At 54.3% G+C, this 20,415-nt stretch overlaps 7 protein-coding genes across 7 annotated transcripts; 3 read left to right on the top strand and 4 right to left on the bottom strand.

Moving 5' to 3' along the window:
• Positions 1–153: 153 nt before the first annotated feature.
• NECHADRAFT_80487 (uncharacterized protein) lies at positions 154–3,504 on the bottom strand (the record flags this gene model as incomplete). Its single annotated transcript, XM_003050789.1, has 3 exons — positions 154–2,121; positions 2,196–2,805; positions 3,197–3,504. The coding sequence occupies 3 exons, from the start codon at positions 3,502–3,504 to the stop codon at positions 154–156; spliced, it is 2,886 nt and encodes a 961-aa protein (XP_003050835.1).
• A 534-nt stretch (positions 3,505–4,038) lies between these two features.
• NECHADRAFT_61219 (uncharacterized protein) lies at positions 4,039–5,088 on the bottom strand. Its single transcript, XM_003050788.1, has 3 exons — positions 4,851–5,088; positions 4,421–4,779; positions 4,039–4,326 (listed from the first exon to the last, which is right to left on the bottom strand). Exons 1-3 carry the CDS (start codon positions 4,996–4,998, stop codon positions 4,279–4,281), a joined length of 555 nt encoding a protein of 184 aa, XP_003050834.1. The 5' UTR covers positions 4,999–5,088; the 3' UTR covers positions 4,039–4,278.
• Positions 5,089–7,265: 2,177 nt separating this feature from the next.
• NECHADRAFT_93654 (uncharacterized protein) lies at positions 7,266–9,296 on the top strand (the record flags this gene model as incomplete). Its single annotated transcript, XM_003051177.1, has 4 exons — positions 7,266–7,440; positions 7,570–8,139; positions 8,173–8,970; positions 9,052–9,296. 4 exons carry the CDS (start codon positions 7,266–7,268, stop codon positions 9,294–9,296), a joined length of 1,788 nt encoding a protein of 595 aa, XP_003051223.1.
• A 2,662-nt stretch (positions 9,297–11,958) lies between these two features.
• NECHADRAFT_80484 (uncharacterized protein) lies at positions 11,959–13,914 on the top strand (the record flags this gene model as incomplete). Its single annotated transcript, XM_003051176.1, has 1 exon — positions 11,959–13,914. One exon carries the CDS (start codon positions 11,959–11,961, stop codon positions 13,912–13,914), a length of 1,956 nt encoding a protein of 651 aa, XP_003051222.1.
• Positions 13,915–14,104: 190 nt separating this feature from the next.
• NECHADRAFT_40695 (uncharacterized protein) lies at positions 14,105–14,710 on the bottom strand (the record flags this gene model as incomplete). Its single annotated transcript, XM_003050787.1, has 1 exon — positions 14,105–14,710. A coding segment is annotated over one exon (606 nt), but the record flags the coding sequence as incomplete, so codon positions are not given.
• A 464-nt stretch (positions 14,711–15,174) lies between these two features.
• On the bottom strand, positions 15,175–16,317 carry NECHADRAFT_40832 (uncharacterized protein; the record flags this gene model as incomplete). Its single annotated transcript, XM_003050786.1, has 1 exon — positions 15,175–16,317. The coding sequence occupies one exon, from the start codon at positions 16,315–16,317 to the stop codon at positions 15,175–15,177; it is 1,143 nt and encodes a 380-aa protein (XP_003050832.1).
• A 1,937-nt stretch (positions 16,318–18,254) lies between these two features.
• NECHADRAFT_100572 (uncharacterized protein) lies at positions 18,255–20,094 on the top strand. Its single transcript, XM_003051175.1, has 3 exons — positions 18,255–18,731; positions 18,817–19,608; positions 19,754–20,094. Exons 1-3 carry the CDS (start codon positions 18,653–18,655, stop codon positions 19,771–19,773), a joined length of 891 nt encoding a protein of 296 aa, XP_003051221.1. The 5' UTR covers positions 18,255–18,652; the 3' UTR covers positions 19,774–20,094.
• The last annotated feature ends 321 nt before the right edge of the window (positions 20,095–20,415 follow it).

The raw sequence follows: 20,415 nt of genomic DNA, 5'->3' as shown, positions 1-20,415 counted from the left end.
GTCCTTAACTACCTACCTACTAAATGCATCTCCAGAGTCCATTACCATTATAACGACAAGATAAAAGCCGTGCCCCCAAAACATCTCGCATCAGAAAACTAACTTTTCCATCCCTCCCCTTGATTGGACTCTGTCTAGTCTATCCACTCAGGTTCACAGGAGCAGATTGACGACGACAAAGAAAAAGGCACCGGCGGTCGAGATGGTGGCGGCGTGGCTCGATGCTGAGGTGGATACGGTCAACGGGACGTCCGGGGGGTTGTCATCGCCATCACGGAACGTCTTACCTCCAGAAGAAGCGTTGCCCTCGGAAGGAGGCTTCTTCTCTTCCGGAGTGACATGGGCCACCTTCTTTTCCTCCGGCTTCTTCTCCTCTGGCTTCTTCTCCTCCGGCTTGGCGACGGGCTTTTCCTCGGCGGGCTTGGGAGCGGGGGCCGGAATTGGAGCCGGAATTGGAGCCGGGGCGGGGACCGGGGCAGGAGCAGGAGCAGGCTTCTCTTCTGGCTTGATGATGACCTTTTCCTCGGGCTTGACGACAATCTTCTCCTCAGGCTTGATGACAACCTTTTCCTCCGGCTTGTAAGCGACCTTCTCTTCCTCCTTGTAGATGATCTTCTCCTCTGGTTTGTAGAACTTCTCCTCAGACTTGTAGACGACCTCTGGCTTGACTTCGTACTTGTACTTCTCAGGAGCAGGGATAGGGGCAGGAGCAGGGGCCTTGTAGTAGTGATGCTCTTGGCAAGGCTTGATCTTCTCGCAGACATCCTTCTCCTTCTTGTACTCCTCCCTGTACTCGCCCTTCTGGATCCTCACGCAGACGTCCTCTTCCTTCTTGTACTCGCCCTTCTTGTACCTCTCGCAAATGTCCTCCTTAGGAGCAGGCGCGGGGATGGGAGCGGGAGCGGGAGCGGGAATGGGAGCAGGAATCGGGGCTGGGGCTGGGGCATGATACGGCAGGCAGTGCCTGATCTTCTCACAGACAACCTCATCCTTCTTGTAATCGCCCGCATACTGGCCCCTCTGGATCTGGACGCAAATGATTTCCTCGCGCTTGTAGTCTCCCTTCTTGACCCTTTCGCAGATGTCCTCCCTAGGAGTAGGAGCGTAGTAGGGCAGGCAATGCTTGATCTTGTTGCAGAAAGGTTCCTCCTTCTTGTAGTCACCTGTGTACAAACCCTTTCGGATCTGATCACAAACAACTTCCTCGCGCTTGTAATACCCCTTCTTGACTCTCTCGCAAATGTCCTCGGGGACTGGAGCCGGAGCGGGTGCAGGAGCTGGCGCAGGAGCTGGAGCTGGAGCCGGAGCAGGGACAATAGGGGGTAGGCAGTGCTTGATCTTCTTGCAGAAGTGCTCCTCCTTGTAGTCACCCGTGTACAGTCCCTTTCGGATCTTATCACAGACAACTTCCTCATGCTTGTAGTACCCCTTCTTGACCTTCTCACAAATGTCTTCAGGGGCTGGAGCAGGAGCAGGAGCAGGAGCAGGAGCAGGGGCCTTGCCATAGACTGGACAATGCTTGACCTTCTCGCAAATGTCCTCATCCTTGTACTCGCCCTTGTACTCCACCTTGATCTTCTCACAGACATTGTCAGACTTGTACTCTCCTTTCTCGATCTTGGCGCAGATCTCCAAAATGACCTCCTGGGCTGCCTCCTTCTCCTTCTTCTTAGGAATGGGGCCATCGTAACCTTCTGGGACCTTGTAGCCCTTGCCATCCTTCTTTGGCTGCCAGTTGGGGGCCTCGAAGCCCTTGGCTTCGTCTCCTGACTTGCCACCCTTGGCCTCGGGAGCCTTGGTGATTTGAGGGGCAATAGTGGTGGTGCTCTTGCGTGAGTAGGTCCTGGTCGAGGTGGTATACTTGCGCTTTGTCGTGGTGGTGTAAGTGGGAGCGCCGGTGCGGGTGGTAGTCGAGTACCTGGTGCTGAAACGAGTGTTGGTGGTAGTGGTGGTGGTAGGACAGCTGTCTCCAGGGAACTCCTGATGATTCTTGCAGTGCCAGCAGCCAGGCTGGGCCCAGTGGCCATTGCACTTGCAGCAGGGCTTGCGGTTGCATCTTCCACCAGAGCAGTCGGCCCTCAGTGTAGGCTCATGAGTGGTGTAGTATGTGTGCTCATGGTACTTGGGCGTATGAGTGTAGTCGTAATGCCCCTCGCTGTGGTTGCTAGCATCGGTACGGTTGCCGCCGCGGCTACCGCCATGGCCTCCATGATGTCCATGATGGTTGTTGTGACCTGTACCAGCTCCAGCATGGTTGCCACCGTGATGGCCTCCGTGATGACTGGCATCATGACTATGGTGGCCGTGATGACTATGATGGTGTCCGTGACCATGTCCATGGTGATGGCCATGGTGCTCATGGTGTCGATGATGCTCATTATGCCCATGGCTGTGACCATGGCTATGGCCATGACCGTGTTGATGACCGTGACGATGGCGGTGATGATGTCCATGGTCATGTTGGTGATGATGTCCATGATGATGGTGATGACCGTGCCTGTGGTCATGTCCGTGTTCATGTCCATGATCATGGCCATGCCCGTGGTGGTGTCCATGCCTGTGGCCATGACTGTGCTCGTGCCCGTGGCCATGCTCATGCCCGTGACCGTGTCGATGACCATGTTCATGCCCATGTACGTGACCATGTCCGTGGCCGTGTCGGTGGCCATGTTCATGAGCGTGACCGTGGCCGTGATGATGACCGTGCTTATGGCCGTGGTGGTGATGTCCAGTGTGGTTGTGGTGATGATGAGAGTCATGATGATGATGACCGCTATGGTGATGCTTAGAGCCATGGCGATGAGACTTGTGATGGCTATGGCTATCGCAGTCATCATTGTGGTGGTGATGAGAGTCATGTTTGCGATGAGAGGAGTTGTGGTGGTGGTGAGAGGCGTTGTGATGATGATGCGAGCCATGGTGGTGAACCTCTTCGCAGGGGTCAATGTGGAGAAGAGGATCATGTTCGCCCTTCTTGTGGTCCTTGTCCTTGTTCTTTTCCTTCTCCTTTTCTTTCTTTTCCTTTTCCTTGCGTTCACGCTCACGCTCACGCTCGTCAACCTTCTTGCGTGCTTCGGCGACCTCCTTGTCAAGTCTTTGCCTCCACTCAATCTCACGCTGTTCGCGCTGAGCAGCTGCCTTTGCCTCTTCAACCGCATCCCCATCCGGGGATGTCTCTTGGCCCCTTGGGTCTGACTCCTTCTGGTCCTTCTGGTTGGTGCCGGGGGTAAACACTTCCGCCGTCAGAGTCTCGCCTTTTCCCGCAGGGTTCTTGATGAGAAGATCAACACGTTGGTCCTTGCCCTTGTTCTTGATTCGGGCTATGGCCTCGTGCTCAAGTTGGTTGCCATCAGCTTCAGCTTTGACGGCGGCCTTGACGACTGGGTCGGAGGAGCTGCCATGTGTATGCCCATGGGCCCCGACGGAACCTTCGTGCCGGCCAATGCTAGCGGCCTGAGCAAGGCCATTCGTCAAGGCCAAGAGGACCAAGACGTTGCACCTCATAGTGGATATCGATGTAGGATAGTGATGTAGATGAAAAACTAACTTAATAAGGAGGGGAACTGAGTGCACCAAAGGAGAGAGCGTTGTCTCGGCTCTATCCTTGAAGAAAGCTGAGGAACCCTCAAGGAGAAGTAGCCAATTTGGCCTCTTCTTATAACTTTCATCGTGTCCTAATAGTTGAGCAACCAGTTTCCAATGCTGCTTGGGCTCTAGCCACTTGCTGCTGTTGAACCAGGGAGGGGGGAGTCGAGCTTCCCTTGAACGCACCACAATTCGTCATGATTTTCGGCCTCAACTTCTCAGTTCACGCCAGGTAGGATTACAAAGAGCCGGATAGGCCCATAGACTTCTATGGCGCTCCCGTCAACCTTGTTCAACCCTTTTGGTCCCGACTGAATGATCCATACGTTGCGAAATTCGCCGAGAACAACACCATATCATCCGTCATGACAACAGCCGCAGCAAGCGCCATGAACGTATTGCGTGCGAGTTCATGCGTAACCGGTCGTGCGAAGGGGAAAATGTTGAGAAAATGTTGCTGATGCCAAATCCAATTGCTGTCTCCGAAGCTACCCCTGAACGACCGTACCTAGCGCCATCAGTCGCGTAACAGATAATGCTCGCTATTAATATGCACATTCTCCATCCCCATTCTGTATTTTGTGATATCTCCCAATCTCTTTCTTGTCAAACACAATCTTTCCCTAACGCCCCTGACGCCAGTCGAGCAAGTTTGGTCCGTAGTAGTAGTCATTGTGCTTCCTCATCCGTTTCCTAATCCTCCGGAACACCCGAGAAGAGTCCGAATCGCATCCGATGACTCTGTTGACACGTTAGCATGTAAAAATAGAGTTTGGTAGGCAGTCTGGGTTATGCAGGCAGACGCCTGGGAAAGGGTTGAGACGGCGGGACGCACAAACGGCAACTTGGGAATGACAACACCCAAGACAGCAAGCAAGTTAATAATGAAATAAGTCAAGTCGTAATGTGTGTAATGAGTGCTGACGAGGAACAAGGCAATGGGAACGCCCAAAAGGAATTTTTTGGTAGGCGTGTACTGGGCGCCATTGTCGATTTGCTCCCACATATTGAGGTTGTCAAAGGCGCCGCTGTTGAAGTCGAAAGGAACGCCACGGACGTGGTGGAACATGATGTAGGAGCCAAACATGTAGGTCATGTTGGTCAGTGTCCACGAGGTCTCTTGGGAGACGCCGGGAAGAGCATCGTAGATAATTTTGCAGCAGGCGATCAGGACAATGTGGATCGTCCAGGCACCTGTCAGCAAAGTTCATGTCAGCGTGCGGCCCGAAGTGAAGCAAAGTGCAGAATGTGGAGGCAAGGTATACCTTTGGCGTTGGTCCAGTTGGCGTTGAGGTTAGGGAGGGAAGCCTGGTCGCTAATCTGCTCGAGAGTCTCGGGAGGCTCATGGTAGACCTGGAGGATGCTGCTGGACCTTCTCCTCCGAGCACCGGCCGCGGCGTTTCGGTCGGGCATGTTGAGGTAGATGCTGCCCCGGCGCGGAGGTTTGGTACCCGCGTCGTAGGAGACGGTGCGCTGAAGTAAGATTGGGGAAGACAGCTTGGCGGTATTGACGGGGTTCGACGCAAAAGCGTGAAGCGAAGCAGGCGGGAGGAGGGGAGGGATCGGCGGAAGAGGACGGCTCGCAACGAGGCGGATGCTCGGGCTTTGCACTGCCTTTGTCAATGATGGCAGACGGAGGCGGTTTTTCTGGATTGAGTTGAGAGAAAGATGAGGATGCAGCTGCAGCGGCTCCCCCTAATGATGTCACGGAAAAGTGTCCGGGGGCGAATGCAAAGCGGATGCAAGGGCAAAGTGAGAGGCGAGATGCTTATGGTGATGCTAGATAATGAGACAGAGAGGTCGGACACGACGGGTTGGGTTGTTAACGAAGAGAAGAATGGACGCTGAAAAGAAGGACACGAATGAAGTCGAGGCAAGGACGAGACGGGAAGCCGAAACGGAAGATCCAAAGTCCCCCCCGTGAGCTGGAGCAGGAACAGGAGCAGGTGGAAGCTTTGAGCCAGGAGGAGCCACTCTCATGAAAGGAGCCGGACCACCAGAAGGGACACGCAATGCACGAACCAGGCTCCGGGTGGGGAGGGGTTGCTGAAATTAGCGGGCGTAGCGGGCGAACTTGCAGCGGTAGCTCGCTGGAGGATAGTTAGTCCGTGGGGTTGGCCCAGGGGAAGCTTCAGGGGATTCTAGGGGACCGCAGGACGGACCCAGGTACAGTACTCCGTGAGTGTCGGGTGTTGGGATTGCCGTCTCGTGGTGTCCAGAAATAAGACCAGCCGTTCAACCAGAGCAGGGATTCTCCCGTCTCAAAGTCCGGAGAGGGCAACAGTGGCCGAATTGTCCCAGAGCAAGGCGAGTCAAGTGATATCTGGCCTAGGACGCCAAGCGCTCCAGACTGCTCCAGATGTTCTGGGGCACACGTGATCGGCGAATGGAACGAACGACGAAGCACTAGAAAGGCTGTCGATGCTGGGTCGATATGCCAGAGATTCTAGACCAGATGGTGGTTCTGCAAATCTGGAGACTGAACGATGCGAAGACTGGGCTAAGCTTTTAGGAAGCAATGATTCACTAACGGTGATGAACCGGTGGAAAGGGAGCAAAAGCAGGGAAGCGAGATCTGAAGAGATTGAGCCCAGATTTCGCCGCGAGATTGCAATGTGATATAAAAATCTCTGGCTACCCGAGATGGGAAACAGAATACGGCAAGATGGCGTGGCATGGCATGTCAACGTAAGAAAAGCATGGGTCTCACTCTGACCGACTTGTGCTTGGCCGCTTCTTGTCTCCGTTGAGCTGACGAGGGCATCAAACAATAGACGTCTGATGCATCAGTCACTGCCACGTTTGTGCACGTACAAAGTCGGCGCGAGATCTTGAATATCGGCTGACGTCGCATGCTTGTCGTAGCATACAGGGCCGGGGGCATCGAGTGAGAGCAAGGGATTGTTGCTGGGTAATCCTCGGGGATAGTGCCCGAGTGAGCAACTGCCAATTGCAGACACCCTCGTAGCCTCCTCTGATTGGCTGGCCTGTGGAACGCAGGGTCGAGTCTTTCATCGTTATCGATAGCATCACAGCTTTCATTTCGCATCTCTCCCCTGACGCAACAAATCCTGTTCAGCGCACTGCACTTCATTTGCAGCGCTCGATTCTCAATTCACTGGACCAAGCATTGGAAGGCTATTAGACGCGTTCATCTATTCACTCGCCGCCTCAGCACAGCACATGCCCTCGCAAGCCAAGCATCGTGGCTTCACATCCGGCAGCATCACGGGTACGTGCATCCATGTACCCCTACCTACCAACCTATCTCAGCTCGAAGCTCCTTGTTTCCCATGTGCCAGTGCAGGCCGTGGATGCCTGGATCCATCGCACCACCTCTCGGCGAGACTTGACTGGGATAAATACACTCGACTCACCCTTCTATTTCTGTCTGGACATTGTTGATTGAGACCTTATTAGGTGTTAGCTGTGCAGAACCTTCATCTGGCGGAGCCGTTGGAGAGTTTGCGGTTGGAGCCGTTTCTCCGAGGCTGAAGCCTCAGGCTTTGGGATTTTAGAGTGTTTGAGGAGCTTGACAAACCTTTCTTGCAAACCTCTGACCCTTTGCCCCGAGCTTGATTGTTGGGGATTCATTCCTTTGCTGCATTAGACTCACATACACCTTTGCTTCCCCGAAGATGCCATCTAAAGAATTTGATCCCGGTGAGGTCATCAACCTCATGTCTAGCGACGATGAGGCTGCCCCGGTCAGCAAAAAGAGGTCACTGGACGATGCTCACGATTCACCGTCGACAACGGCTCCCGAGTCGAAACGCTTGAAGACTGATCTGACAGCAACTGCCGGATCAGAACCTGCAGGAGTGAAAGCAGAGGATGCCCAAGATGCCCAAGTCGGTGAGGAGGGTTCTCGCGATGCAGACAAGGCATCTTCAAAAGGGAACTCATCTCCACAACTTGGAGACCAGACTGAACAATCGAAGCCTACGGGAGGTTCAACAGGCACAAACAAGTCCTCCACGCAAGCAAGTACACCGAGTGAGTCGGCGCTTGAGGGTTCAGGTGAAATACCTGTCTATAAGCGAGGCGAGCTTAGTTTCCAGGTTCCTGGTCTCACTGGCAAACAGGGCTCCTGGCTGAATCGGTTCAAGGACTGGGTGCGGGCTTTTCAAGACCTCAACTCTGAACAGAGTCATGCTATCTCGTCTTCCTTGACCCAAGCCGCGTATGCTAACTATATCGAGCACCATGCGGGCTTGAAGCCCAAGAAGCGACGAAGTGCTAAGCAGGTAGCGAAAGAGTTTGAGAGCACAGGCGAGTTAGCTGCTCTTCTGGAGAGCCTCCAGCCATCGAAGCCTAAGGGAGCTTCGCAGGGAACACTTGACAGTTGGCTGGCTAAACAGCCCAACAAAGAAACTGGCCGCAAACGCAAACACTCGCGCACTTCTAGTATCAGCGAGGGCGAGATTGCGGACGACGGAGATGCGGCCGACTCTGAGAGCGAAGTCGAATACGAACCTACCCTGAGCAAACAGGAGCAGGGCGGAAAGGCCGCGTCAAACACAAACGAAGGGGCGTCGTCATCCTTGGACAAAGGTTTGGCAAATGGCAACCAAACATCTGGCGCAGAGCAAACATCGGAGTCTTCAGACAAGCACAATGCGCCAATCGATACCCAGAGAAACGTCCCCTCTGGATCGGAAGCGTTGGAGCAGCAGCGCATATATTTCCCCTCGGCCACTGATCCTACTCAGATGTGTCTGCTCTGCGGTCGGAGTACGCACCTGGCACCCAGTTGCCCAACGCTAATATGCTCATCTTGTGGAAGTCTGGAACATGCAGACATCTGCTGCCCCACGAGGCAAAGATGCGACAAGTGCCGCCAACTGGGCCATGGGGCAGCTCATTGCACCGAGAAGCTGGCATTGACCAAGGAGGAAGGACTTGCTTGTGCAGTGTGCAGTTCGGCAGACCACCTTGAGGAACAATGCACACTGCTATGGCGATCGTTTCACCCAGACGCGTTGACGATCAAGAAGGTTGTGTCTATCCCAGCGTCCTGCTCCCTTTGTGGGAGTGATATGCACTTCTCCGCTGATTGCAAGCGCCGTCGCGATATTGTGCCCAACCCTACCTGGTCGATCGAGAACCGCGACCAATACATTGACCCTGAATGTGGCTTGGCTGCTATCGAGGATACAACGGGAGGGCTGCAAACCGGCAAGACGACGCGCGCTCCCGAGCTCAAGATCCGCGGCCACGCTGCGCGGACGACAAACGTTCACTACTCAGAAAGTGATGACTCGGATGTAGAGTTTCTGGGCCACAGGCCTATCAAGCAGAAAACACAACTGGGACAGATTCGGATGGCCAGTAATATTCAGATGCCGCAGAACGGGAACTCCCAAAATGGCAGACCGGGGAGAGGTGGAAGACAGAACGGAGCGCCTGTCCAGCCTCCCCTCCCTCCTGGACCTCCTCCGCCCGGACCGCCCCCTCCTCGAACAGCTTACGGGCAACCTCCTCCGCCAGGCGTTTCGTCGTACGGATCGCAGCCATCAGCGCCTCCCCCATCGCTTCCTCGAAAACCTCCCACAAGGGACTACCGCAATGTACCCCCACCACCTCAGCAGGGCTCCCGTGGACAGCCAAACAACGGCAACGCGCCTCAGGGGCCAAGGCCTAGAGGAGGTGGGCGTGGCGGACGCGGTGGACGAGGAGGTCGTGGACGAGGTAGGGGCAGGGGAAAATAGAGCCCCATTCTAATTGGGGATCAAGCATGAGGGAAATGGTTGGTGCGGAGCAGGAGAAGATGAGGCGACGAAACGGTTTCCTCGCAGCAGAGGGTGCTACGGGAGTTGGTTGGTAAACCAGAGCCGAGACGTTCGCCGAAGCGGGACTCGTCTGGACTGGATGGATGACTGGGGCTGGCGACTTTGATACCCACCATCTGCGGACAGACTTTGAATGTGGCGACGGCAATCAACAAAATCTTTCTGAAACAACACAGGCCTGGATTGTGTCAAGGCGGCTCGGTTCAGATCCAATAACTCGAGGCAAGCATGATGTTGCTAAACTTTGCATATATACCACGGACAGCGAGTTGAGGGGGGGACAACATAGACGAGGAATTTACATTCATTGATACCACTCGGCACATGGCATGTGTCTCTGTCCCATGCGGCCCCATGACAAGGGTCATGTGCAAAATTTGTCCTGGGAGAGTCTGAGGGTGGGCAACAGCAGGAGAAAGGAGAAGTCTTGGGCCTCGCTTGGATGGTACACTGCATGTTGCTTGTCTTGCGAGTGCAAAGGCTTTGAGGATCAGGCAACTCTTGCAAGAAGAAAACTACCAACCCAGACCTTCGGAGCCCTCCGGCGACATGAGACAAGATCTGCCGATGAACAAGAGCCATCTGGGTATAAGGCAGTGGACAAGGCTCGAGGCATCATGACTGGGACCGTGTGACAAGGGGACCAAGCACAGCGCCCCATCGACGGAAAGCCTAGGTAGAAATTCTTCCAGGAAGAAAAAGGAACTAACATAGCGTGCCACGAGATGTTTCGACGCGTTTCGAGGACGGAGAGCGAAGAGCCACTGGGGGCTGTGCCACTCAGGTGGAGAAGTCTAGGACAGAGAAAGCCAGGGACGTTGGTAAGAAGCTTAATGGGGATGCATGTTTTAGTCTTGCGGCTTTTTCATCCATCTGCTCGATTTGGGAAGAAGGGTTGGTTGGTTAGTGGATGATCCATCAGTCGTCTAGTTGCTGCTGGGTAGGGCAGGGCAGAGCAAGGATAGGCGATGTGATGGGACGGACATGGATGGATGGATGGAGGCGAATGAATGGATATCATTTGTGGCGCGACGTGACGCATCCGAATGGACTTGTCTGTGTGTCGCGCATTTTGCATCTAGATTGCGAGGCGAACGAGCATGATTTGCGCTTGATCGACCATGGGCTTGGTTTCGATGGGAGGGAGCTCATGTCGTATGGAGCCAAGTGTCTACTTGACAGTCCCAGATTCAGCAGCATCGGGACCTGACAGATTCCAAAACGAGAACAGAAGTTTCTCCTAGCCTAGAAGAATGAGCGTAGCATCCCCTCTCTTCGTCTCGGTTTGTTTCGTTTCGTCCCGTCCCGCAAGAGGACTCGATTCCCGCTTTGGACGTAAACTCGTCTATCGCGGTTGGAAGTCTACAGTAGACGAATGAGCCTATCACAGCGCGACAAACTCGGTTGAAACAACGCGTCTGTCGCGTCGTTGGACACGGAAATGATTGGTTAGATGCCATATGCATGTTTCCAAGGCGCGGGTGGGTGACGGCCCCACACTCGGGGAAGCGCTGCAACCTAGATCCATCGATAAACATCCGAAAGATACTTGTGAGATACTTGGTGATGATCCGGGAGGCCTGACCGAGGACGGAGCAGACTCTGCGGCAGGAGGCAAGAGGACAGCGTGGTGACGTGGGTTCTGCAGGAAAAGAGCCTGCAGAAGGTCTTCCGAGTGGCCATCAATCACCATGCCACGAGACTCGACTGCAGCGAAGAGACGGGGTCTGCGGGTATCCCTCGAGTACACCGCCATGCTTTCTTCCATGGAGAAGCCATCGCGAGGCACCACGGTGAGCTGGCCAATCAGTATCCGAGCGCAGCGCGCGGTCGGTCAGCCCTCCAACGCGATGTCCTCAACCTTGAAGCTCGAACCTCGACGGGATCCTCGTGCTCCACCAAGCCGCATCTGCTGCCGGGGTCCCGCGACATGCATCTTTGCAGCCTGAGTCACCGCGGACCAGTCGTCGCCCGGCGAAGGCGGTCCTCTCGCGATGGCACCAATGCAGGAGGGCTTCGGCACTAGAGCAGTCCATGGCTGGTGGGAAATCCCAATTTTTCTCCATTCCCCTCGGTTCGCTCGCCCCTCCTCTTGGATCTTGCAGGTCTAAAGGGGAAAAAGGCGAGGCTGATCTGAGAAAGGGACATGAGGTGATATATCTCGGCCGCCCGGACCCGGCGCTCGTGAGCCGGACCCTTTCTCTCTTTGATGTAGCATTTTACAACTCAAGACACTTTGCTTTCAACTTCTTTGACACTGCTACATTGCTTCTATACTTGACAATCATCTCATCGAGTCTCTTGCGACGACTACCTTCCTGTTCGTCCTGCTCAATTGAGAGCTGGCAACGGATAAAGGACGTACGTCTACATATTAAGAGTCAAGCCTCAAATCATCTTGTGCCTGTTCGGCTCTTCAACTTGATATCACACCATTCTACATCATTATCATACTCATCTCCGGCAATTCCCAAGACGAGGATCGATACGTAAACACTGGGACAACATACGACAACAACAACATATCATTGCCAACCGACATCAACATTAGAGCCTTCTTCCCCCACGACATGCTATCAACATGTCTTCATCAACAGAACAGCTCTTCCTCGCCCTCTTGAGGAGCGATCACATCAAGGACTCCCTTCTCCCTAACCTCTCAACCGAGGACATCTGTGCTGTCCGCCAGGCTTCATCTGCCTGCTGCAACCTCGTCACCAAGCGTCTCTTCACTCGTGTCCACGTCTCCTTCTCAGCTTCGACCTTTACCAGACCTGCCCGCGTTGCCGCCCTCGCTCGTATCGGCCATCACATCGAGCATCTCACCTTCTACCTACCTCACTCAGACGCCACATTCCTCCCTCCTCTCATTCATCCTGTTTCTGGTAATGAGATATGCTTTCTCTACACGCCTCACACGAGCATGGGATCTGTCCTGTCCCGACCCAAGTACGCCAACGCTGAGCTTGGCGATATCCTCACCCAACAGTACCCTCCTCTCTTCCACGCCGCCACCAATGTACCCAGCTTCATCAATGCCATGCGCAACTTGACCAACATGCGCCATCTCACTATCCGATGTCCCGGACAAGACCCAAGAGAGCGATACCGCCGCGATATTGTCGACTATGCTCTCATCAGCTTGCGTATCTCACTTGAGCGTGCCCCCTTGACCAAGTTGAACAAGCTCTCACTCTCCTCTCTTCACCCCGCCGCCTTCAACTACCTCCGTCATCTCAACGGTTTTGGAACTGTTCCTTCAGCTGGTCGTCGCTGGAGACAGATTCGCAAGCTCTCCATCTCTGTTGACTCCTGGGACTTTTACGGACCTTCCCCTGGTCGTGATCACCTCAAGATCATCGACGAGTACATCCGCACCTTTGCCCCCAACCTTGAGAAGTTTGCCTTTAAGTGGATTGGCCGCAAGGGACCTTGCCCAGTTGCACTGGCCGCTGACCCCTTGTTTGCACCTCCTCGCGCCTCAAGGAAGCTCTTCCACGAAGTCACATCCCCAATGTCACCACTACCTACTCCCCCAGCAAGAGGACCTATTCACTTCCCCAAGTTGCGCTACCTTCAAATTCGGAATGCTACTATGAATGCGCCTCAGTTGAGCACCCTCATCAACTCTCATCGTCCAACAGTCAAGGAGTTTGACTTTGAGAGTGTCGTCCTCGCCGACAATGGTAACTGGGATGACGTCCTGGCGCCTATTGATACCGATGATGCCTGGTCTCGTAGCAGCAGCTTGGCTACTCCATCAGAGTGCAGTCTTGTCACAAGCCCTAGCTCTGAGCATCTACCAAGTCCCAGTGCCGCAGTGGCTGCTGCCAGCCGCGAGCTATTGGATATGGACCTCGGTGGTTTCCCCTTTGACGACCTGGAGAGGGATGTCATTGAAGAGCTGCCCCTCGAAGACGAGTTCATTGCTCCTCTTCAAGTGCCACCTACAGAATCAGAAGTGAGCTTCAGCACGAAACTCAGAAAGAAGCGGTCCCGTCGCCGCAGAAGAAAGCATCGCAGTGAAGATGACGATGCCCCTGAAATGCCCTCTCCCTCAGGTCGCAACAAGCTATCTAAACCTAGACTTCGTCCATCACTGGAAGAAGATGACTTCCGGCCCTCTACTCCCGTCCCCAACATCACAGCTCCCATCCTCACCTCAGATCCCCAACCTGTCCTCCTCCAGCCCACCACCTACGACCCTTCTAAGAGGCGGAGCGCCGCCACAGATCCAGACGAGGGAATCTCTCCCGTCCAGCGCAACATTGAAAAGGAGGAGGCGCATCGGCTACTCGCCGAGGACGCCGTCGCGCGGACGAGCGCCCTGCAAAAGGCCAAGGCTGCCGTCTTGACAAAACTCAGCCGCGAGTTCTGCCACGGCAAGAAGCCGCCGCGAGTAGGCGAGGCCAATGCGTGCCGTCTCCTGGCCGGCCGGGATCTGGGCACCGCCTTTGGCCCCGGCATGGTCATGGAAGACCGAAGAGGGCTGGAAAGTCGGAGTGTGCTGGTACCTCTGATGTTTAGCCGATCATGAGCAGTGTTGCTTCGCTGGCTATGAGATGGACGTCTTGGAGAGAGTGGCTATGACTTGTAATGAGATATGACTGATCATGTCCTTTTTTTATCCCTTCATGTATTTACGTAACGACATTCTTTCCAAGAAACGAGAAATGTATATGTTAACTTATTCTCACTCATGACTCTTGCCTGATTTGAAGTCTCTGCTAAGTGCTCTCCTTGGTGATGGTCCCGAATGCCTTGACATAGTCGGCGACTTCTTTAAGCCCTGTCAGAGTCAAGTCCCTCCTACGCCCTTCTATAATCACAGTCGGCACCGAATCAATATCCATCCCTATACTTCTAATCTTCTCTTTAGTGTCTCTCTCCCCTTTCTCCTTGTCCTCCACGAGACTCTTGGCCTCCTTCTCATCCACTCCAGCTTCAACACAAGCCTCGATCAACATCTCATCCTCACCAGGATGTCTCACCTCAGCAAAATACAGTCTAAAAACTGCATCCACAAGCTTATTTGCAATGTCTGTGCCGTAGGCCTCCTGAACCTGCTGGATGACCCGGTGAGCGGGAAAGGAGTTACCCGTCGGCCCTGTGAAGCCAAGGGGGATGTTTAGCGGTTCAGCCAGGGAGAGCATGTGTGCCTGAAAGAGCTGCTGAGCGGCTGCGTTGTCATTGTGCTGGTGGTGGAGGGCATGTGCGGCACGATCTGGGATTGTGGCCTCGCGATTGGGGCTTGGCTGGAAGGGGGAGAAATGGAGGGTGAAAGAGATGGCGGATGATGACGAGGAACGGACTTGGCCGAGGGCGTGATCGAGTCTGAAGAAGAGTTAGATGACTATGTATTGATTATATATGTGAGTTTCATGCCTCTTCTTTGCGAGATATGTCCTGAGACAGAGTCAGTGATGAGCTAAGAGTGCGACAATGGGTGAGCTCATACCAAGGACAGATAGTGTCCATGACAAACGTGACCTGAGATTCATACATGATGACTTGCGATATGAAACGGAGCTGGAGAAGTCAATCAAATGCTCTATAGGTATGATGATGTTATATCCTAAAATGACTATGACGGAACAGAATGCGGGGAAGTCGGATCCGCACCGGACCTCCGGCCACCCGGAGTCGGGCAGTGGAGCAACGGCCGTGATTCCAAAGACGACCCCACAGACTCGTATCGCATGTGATCTCAATTCATTCACTCATGCATCGGATGGTGGACTTGAAACTGGGGTATCTTGAACTCGTGAATTGGGACCCCTCCCTCCCACTGGCTTCTCTAGTCAAAAGTCATCTTGGTGCCTGTGTGCTTCACCACTGCGCCTGTCAACCTAGCGACATTAATGTCCTCGGCCTCCTTGAGGGGCTTCACTCCACCCTCGCTCTTGGCCTCGCTGTCTGCCTGGTCGTACCTCCTGGGCGGAGGTCGGCCACGAGGGTTGCTGTTGTTATCGTTCGCCTTTCTGTCCTTGCCGAACCGCTTCTTGTACCGCGCCTGGTCGTCCTCGGCCAGCTCGATCTTGAGTTCGCGGCCCAGCATCCTGTTGACCCACCACTTGCGCATCTTGTACTGCTTCTTTCGGTCCTCGTCCCTGTCTTCATCGTCCTTGAAGTCCTCCTCTGTTTCAACCTCCTCCTTGATCTTGACGAAGCCCTTGACAGCCCACGCCGCAGCCTCGGGCTCGCTGAACTTTACCCAGCCAAAGCCCTTACACTTGCCCGTGTCCTCAAAGGTAGCCACCTTGACCCATTCGATCTCGCCGCACTTTTCAAAGTTCCTGCGCAGGTCGTCGTCGGTTGTCTTGAAGCCCATGTTGCCCACGAAAATCTTGCGGCTGGCGTTGACCTCCTTCTTCTGCTCCTTGGCGGCCTGCGCCTTGCCCTCGGGGGTGTCTTCATCGGCAGCAGCCTCGGGCTCCTTCTTGGGGCGGCCCTCGAAGGACTTGGCGTCCTTGATGAGGAGCTTTCGTCCGCCAATTTCTGTCTCGGAGAGCGCAATCGCGGCGACCTTGGGGCCGATGTCTGTAAAGTCGACGTAGGCGAAACCCTTGTTGGTGGGCTTGGCGTTCTTGTCACGGCCGGGCTCTTTGGTGGTCGGAAGCTTGACTCGGGTAATCATCTCATCAGAGATGACCTCTCCAGAGTTATCCACGAGCCACTTGCGCAGATCGACAGACGTGAGGTAGAAGGGCAGGTTGCCAATCCAGACGCCATGCTCTGACCGGGTTGCATCCTTCTTGTCCTTGCCTTCCTTGTCGCCCTTTCTCTCATCGTCGCTATCTTGCTTCGCAGGGAGGGCCTTGCCCTTCTTGAGCGCACGGCGGGCGCGCTTGGACGGCGGCTCGGGGGCGGTCACGTCGACCTCGATCTCCTCGATGTCGATCTTGCGCTTCGAAGAGGACGTGGGCTCGGTGTCGGCCATGTCGACATCTTGGGTCGATTCGGTCTTTTCGACCTCGGTAGTCTTTTCCGCCTTGGCGGCCTTTGCAGGCTTCTCGGCCTTGGACTTGGACTTTTTCTCCTTCTTCTCTTTTGTCGCCATTTTGTGCTGATTGGACTAGTTGATCTGGACGAAGCAACACGAGCGTCGAGGCGCAGGAAAATTTCCTGTCTTTCTCCCGCGATAAGATAAGAAAAGAGCCTATCGGCAAAGGTGGGTCCATCCTCCGGAGGCTAGACCCCTGCAATTCCTCCGGGTGCGGGGCATGCAAATGCCGTTTTATGAGATGTCGGATATTGAAGACACATCACATACCAACCTCCTGGAACTAAAAAGACGTTGATGGACTCAGGAGAGAAAATTCGCTGACGACTTGCAGATGCTGAATTGCCAACGCATATTCTTGATTCCTTGGCGATGAGTCAGAATGTCGGGACAATTACTCTGTAGAGCAGGGATGTGAGGCATCTCTACCTGCGACAAGGTGGCAGCTGGATCGACCGTCTGAAACTTGACAATGAACAAACAGGGAATTGCCCATGATTCAATTCACCGCACGTGTCTAAATGAGGGATGCCCCTGGAAATTCTCTGTGCTTTGACTCCCAACCCAAGGTACAACGTAACATTGCATACGATAAAACGTGGTGGTTTCCTAGGCTCAAAGGTTCACGCCAGGAGAGTCTTGGCGTCGAGGGCGGAAATTGAAGAGTAGCTGTCAAAGACTGACGCCTCTGCAAGTAGACGATTTTGGCTGAAAGAACTGCGTATTTCGGAGGCGATTTCTTCAAGGCAAAAAAAGAAGCTGGGATTGAATGGAAAAAGGCCCAGCTCTTCGTGACCGCCCAAGTGTTTGGCCTAGCTCTCAATGGCCAGCGCTTACGTCGTTGCATTGAATGGGCGTTGCTAGCCACATCGTCGGTTCCTTGGACATGCGGGTGACCAAGGAGAGACGCCCGTGGATTGGCCCATCTTGACCCGGAGCTTTCGATGGTGGCCACCAGCCCAGATGCACTTTCGTCACATCTGGCGTGGCTCAGAAGGCCCTAGTAATAAATTGTCGCAAAGCACTTTTGAGAACAGAGAAAGAAACCCTCCGAGTATAGGAGTAGGTCCGCCGGATGCCGCCTAAAAAAAAATTGCTGTTTCGGCGCCGACAAAAGAGTGCAGATGCAGGACGCCGAGACCGTCGCCGGCCGGAAAGACCGCCGGACGGGGTACGAATTGGGCAAGGACCCCGACCCCGTCGAGCGGCCCGGGCCCAGCTGCTCCCTCAGCTCCTCAGGGTGCGTGCCTCCGTAATTTGCACTGCGGCGCCAGCAAATGACAGCCGGGACCGGCAGGCCGAGAGACCCGCCAGCCATTCCGCTGACACGTGTGCGAGGTGGCTTACGAGGCGGTATGCTTCCGCGACTCTGACAGGTGCTTTGTCAGGGAGGGGAGAACCCATCTTGGTTGTTGTTGAGGAAGAGAGTCATGGCAGAGATGTAATTGAATGCTCCGACGCATGAAAAAGAGTCCGCCTGGATGATACCTCGACAAGGTTAACCCCCACTAATCACCCACTCTCCCACTGTAGCGGCTCCGTACGACGCCATGGCCGCTCTGAACGGCGCCGAGTTGTCACGTGCGGCTAGCGATGCCCCGGGCAGCCTAGGCACCTTGCCTGGCTGGCTTGCCAGCTTCTCACTGGTGGCCTGTGGGCCTCAACCTGTGGTCCAGGACACCAACCAGGACGGGCAGGCCCTTATTAGCGAATGAGGCGCCCGTGACCCAAGCCCAGCCCAGGCCAGCCCAGGCGGAAAAAACGCTAGCCCCAGACAACGGAACCAAAAACAGCCTGGGAACTCCCTCAAAGCCCAACCCAACCCCGACTCCAATCCCCGTCCGCGGGTCCTTCATCTTCCTCCACCTCACAACCTCACAAAACCCTCCTTCACGCCATCAACCCCCCGATCGTCCTCTCTCGCCTCGACTTCAATCTCTGCGAGCCCGAGCTCGACACCTCTCAAGAACATATACCGGCCCTCGGCATCATTTCCTTTGACCTTTGATTCGCCTTGCTGGACCCCTGATTATCGCCGCCGACAGTAACTTTTGCCTTTCGACGAAACTCTCCACTTTGTGAGATTCCTGCTGCCGCCTCAGCAATCGACGACCTACCTACAAACAAACATATTCGTCACCATCAAACCACCTTTATCTCTAGAAACGCTCGACTAGCGTGATTCCTGTTGTCTTCTGTGGTTTATTCCCTCGTCGGTCAACGCCGAACTTGCTGGTCGAGTACTGTTCGGTGAACAACAGCTCTATTCACTATGAACGTCTTGCTCTCGCCCCAACCTCCGGTTTTCCCTCATCAGCACGAAAACCATCATCTCTCTCCCCAGCGATCCTGTGAGTTGTTCTTTTCATCCCTTTCGCTGCATCTCCCTTGGTGTTGTTTACCCCTTGTTCTTCTTTGCCACTAACCTCACCCCAGTATCACCCTTTCACAACATGGCCACCCGAAAGCGAAAAGCCGACGAAGATGGTGATGAGACCATGTCTCCTCGAAGTTCGCCCACTATCTCTTCCCGACCTCTCGCCCGCCCTTCGAAAAAGATCCGTGCCAACGAAGTTATTGGTCGACCCCTTGCTCTCCCTCGACTCCTTGAGACTCTCGATACTGCCCAGTTGAGGACTGTCCTGGAGAGGATATGCGAAAGGCATCCCGACATTGGCCATGAAGTTGAAACTGGAGCCCCTCGCCCGTCCGTTTCGTCGGTCGTTGTGGTTTTGCAGGGTTATATGGAGAAACTGAGTAACGCAGTTCCCTATGGCGAGACGAGTCCCGAATACACCTACTACCGAGTCAAAGAGCCTCTTGTGGCCTTGATTGACGCACTCTCCGACTTCACTCCCCAGTTTCTGCCACCAAACGAGACTCAGCCCACAAAGTCGCTCGAGTTCTTGAACGAGGCCACCAACATTATCCACAAGCTCCCTGACTGGGAACCCCAAACATATCGACACCACAAGGAAAACGCATACGAGGAGATCTCTAAGGCCTGGGCTCTTGTTATTAACGAGGCGGGCAAGAGGGCTGGAGGCATCAACTTGCACAGCGGAGGATGGGATCAGATTTTGTCACGACACAACGAGCAATCTGGCGGCCGGCTTGCCTACGCCATCAGTGCCATGACTACCAGTGTTGGCTGGTTGGACCCCAGCACGAGTTCCGGACCGGCTGGTGCCTCTGACCCCAATTCCATCCTCAACCAGCTTATGTCTGGTACGTACGGAGCGCCTGTTCGGGTTGGACCTTGGTAGGGCAGCTCTTTGCCCAACAGACCGAAATCATGATTGCATATCGCGGCGCACCGGACGAGTCATCATTGCACATATTACGACCGCATCTTTACGACGACTTTCTTTAGGCATCATGGGGCTGGCATAGACTTGAGGCATCCCTTTTCGTCACGGCAGGGTTTGGTGGCGTTTTTTTGCGTGCATTTTTTGACATCCCTCTCCTCCTTCACTCGCGTATAGCAGGGATCAGTGCTGGGATTTTCTTTTATTCTACCAATCTTGACAGCGCGGACAGACCGCGTATTCCTGTATGTAGACTTGCTTTAGTTTACCTGGCCATCGCCTAGGTGATCTTATCAAGCGACGATTGTGGCAGACTGTAGCTCGCCTGAAGCGGGTTAAACTTTGCTCATGAGCGTGAGATAATTGACAGCTTTGGCAATCAACTTGGATAATTGGCTTACTTCCGCGTCATCGTGTTACGTTGCCTGTGACTATGGTCGAGTGACAATCCTTTGATGTGACGTCCGGAGATTTGCCTTGCACGGATATTTTATGTCCCTCCAATAACTACCTAGGGAGACCGCGTTGTTGGTCTTGTGCCTTGATCCGTATCATCCAAGTGCCGACACAGGAAATGGTCCCATCTGATGGAAGTAACGCAATAGTCTCACCCTTTAGTTGCTTGTTAGCACCCCCCGTGCAGTATGGCCATACCTTCACAACTACCAAATTGCGAGTTAACTGTAAACTTGATTTATAAACATATATAATAACTTGCGGTAATACA

Source organism: Fusarium vanettenii, assembly GCF_000151355.1.
Source record: "Fusarium vanettenii 77-13-4 chromosome 5 genomic scaffold NECHAsca_5_chr5_3_0, whole genome shotgun sequence".
Taxonomy (NCBI): domain Eukaryota; kingdom Fungi; phylum Ascomycota; class Sordariomycetes; order Hypocreales; family Nectriaceae; genus Fusarium; species Fusarium vanettenii.
Note: the sequence above shows the minus strand (reverse complement) of the source record. Positions and strands in the feature narration are given on the sequence as shown.

Coding starts and splice junctions, on each gene's coding strand:
- NECHADRAFT_61219 (XM_003050788.1), bottom strand. CDS start 4,998: ATGCCCGACCGAAACGCCGCGGCCGGTGCTCGGAGGAGAAGGTCCAGC. Junction 4,780..4,850: donor CAACTGGACCAACGCCAAAG/GTATACCTTGCC, acceptor CTTTGCTGACAG/GTGCCTGGACGATCCACATT. Junction 4,327..4,420: donor TCATTCCCAAGTTGCCGTTT/GTGCGTCCCGCC, acceptor ACGTGTCAACAG/AGTCATCGGATGCGATTCGG.
- NECHADRAFT_100572 (XM_003051175.1), top strand. CDS start 18,653: ATGAACGTCTTGCTCTCGCCCCAACCTCCGGTTTTCCCTCATCAGCAC. Junction 18,732..18,816: donor TCTCTCTCCCCAGCGATCCT/GTGAGTTGTTCT, acceptor ACCTCACCCCAG/TATCACCCTTTCACAACATG. Junction 19,609..19,753: donor CCTCAACCAGCTTATGTCTG/GTACGTACGGAG, acceptor GACTTTCTTTAG/GCATCATGGGGCTGGCATAG.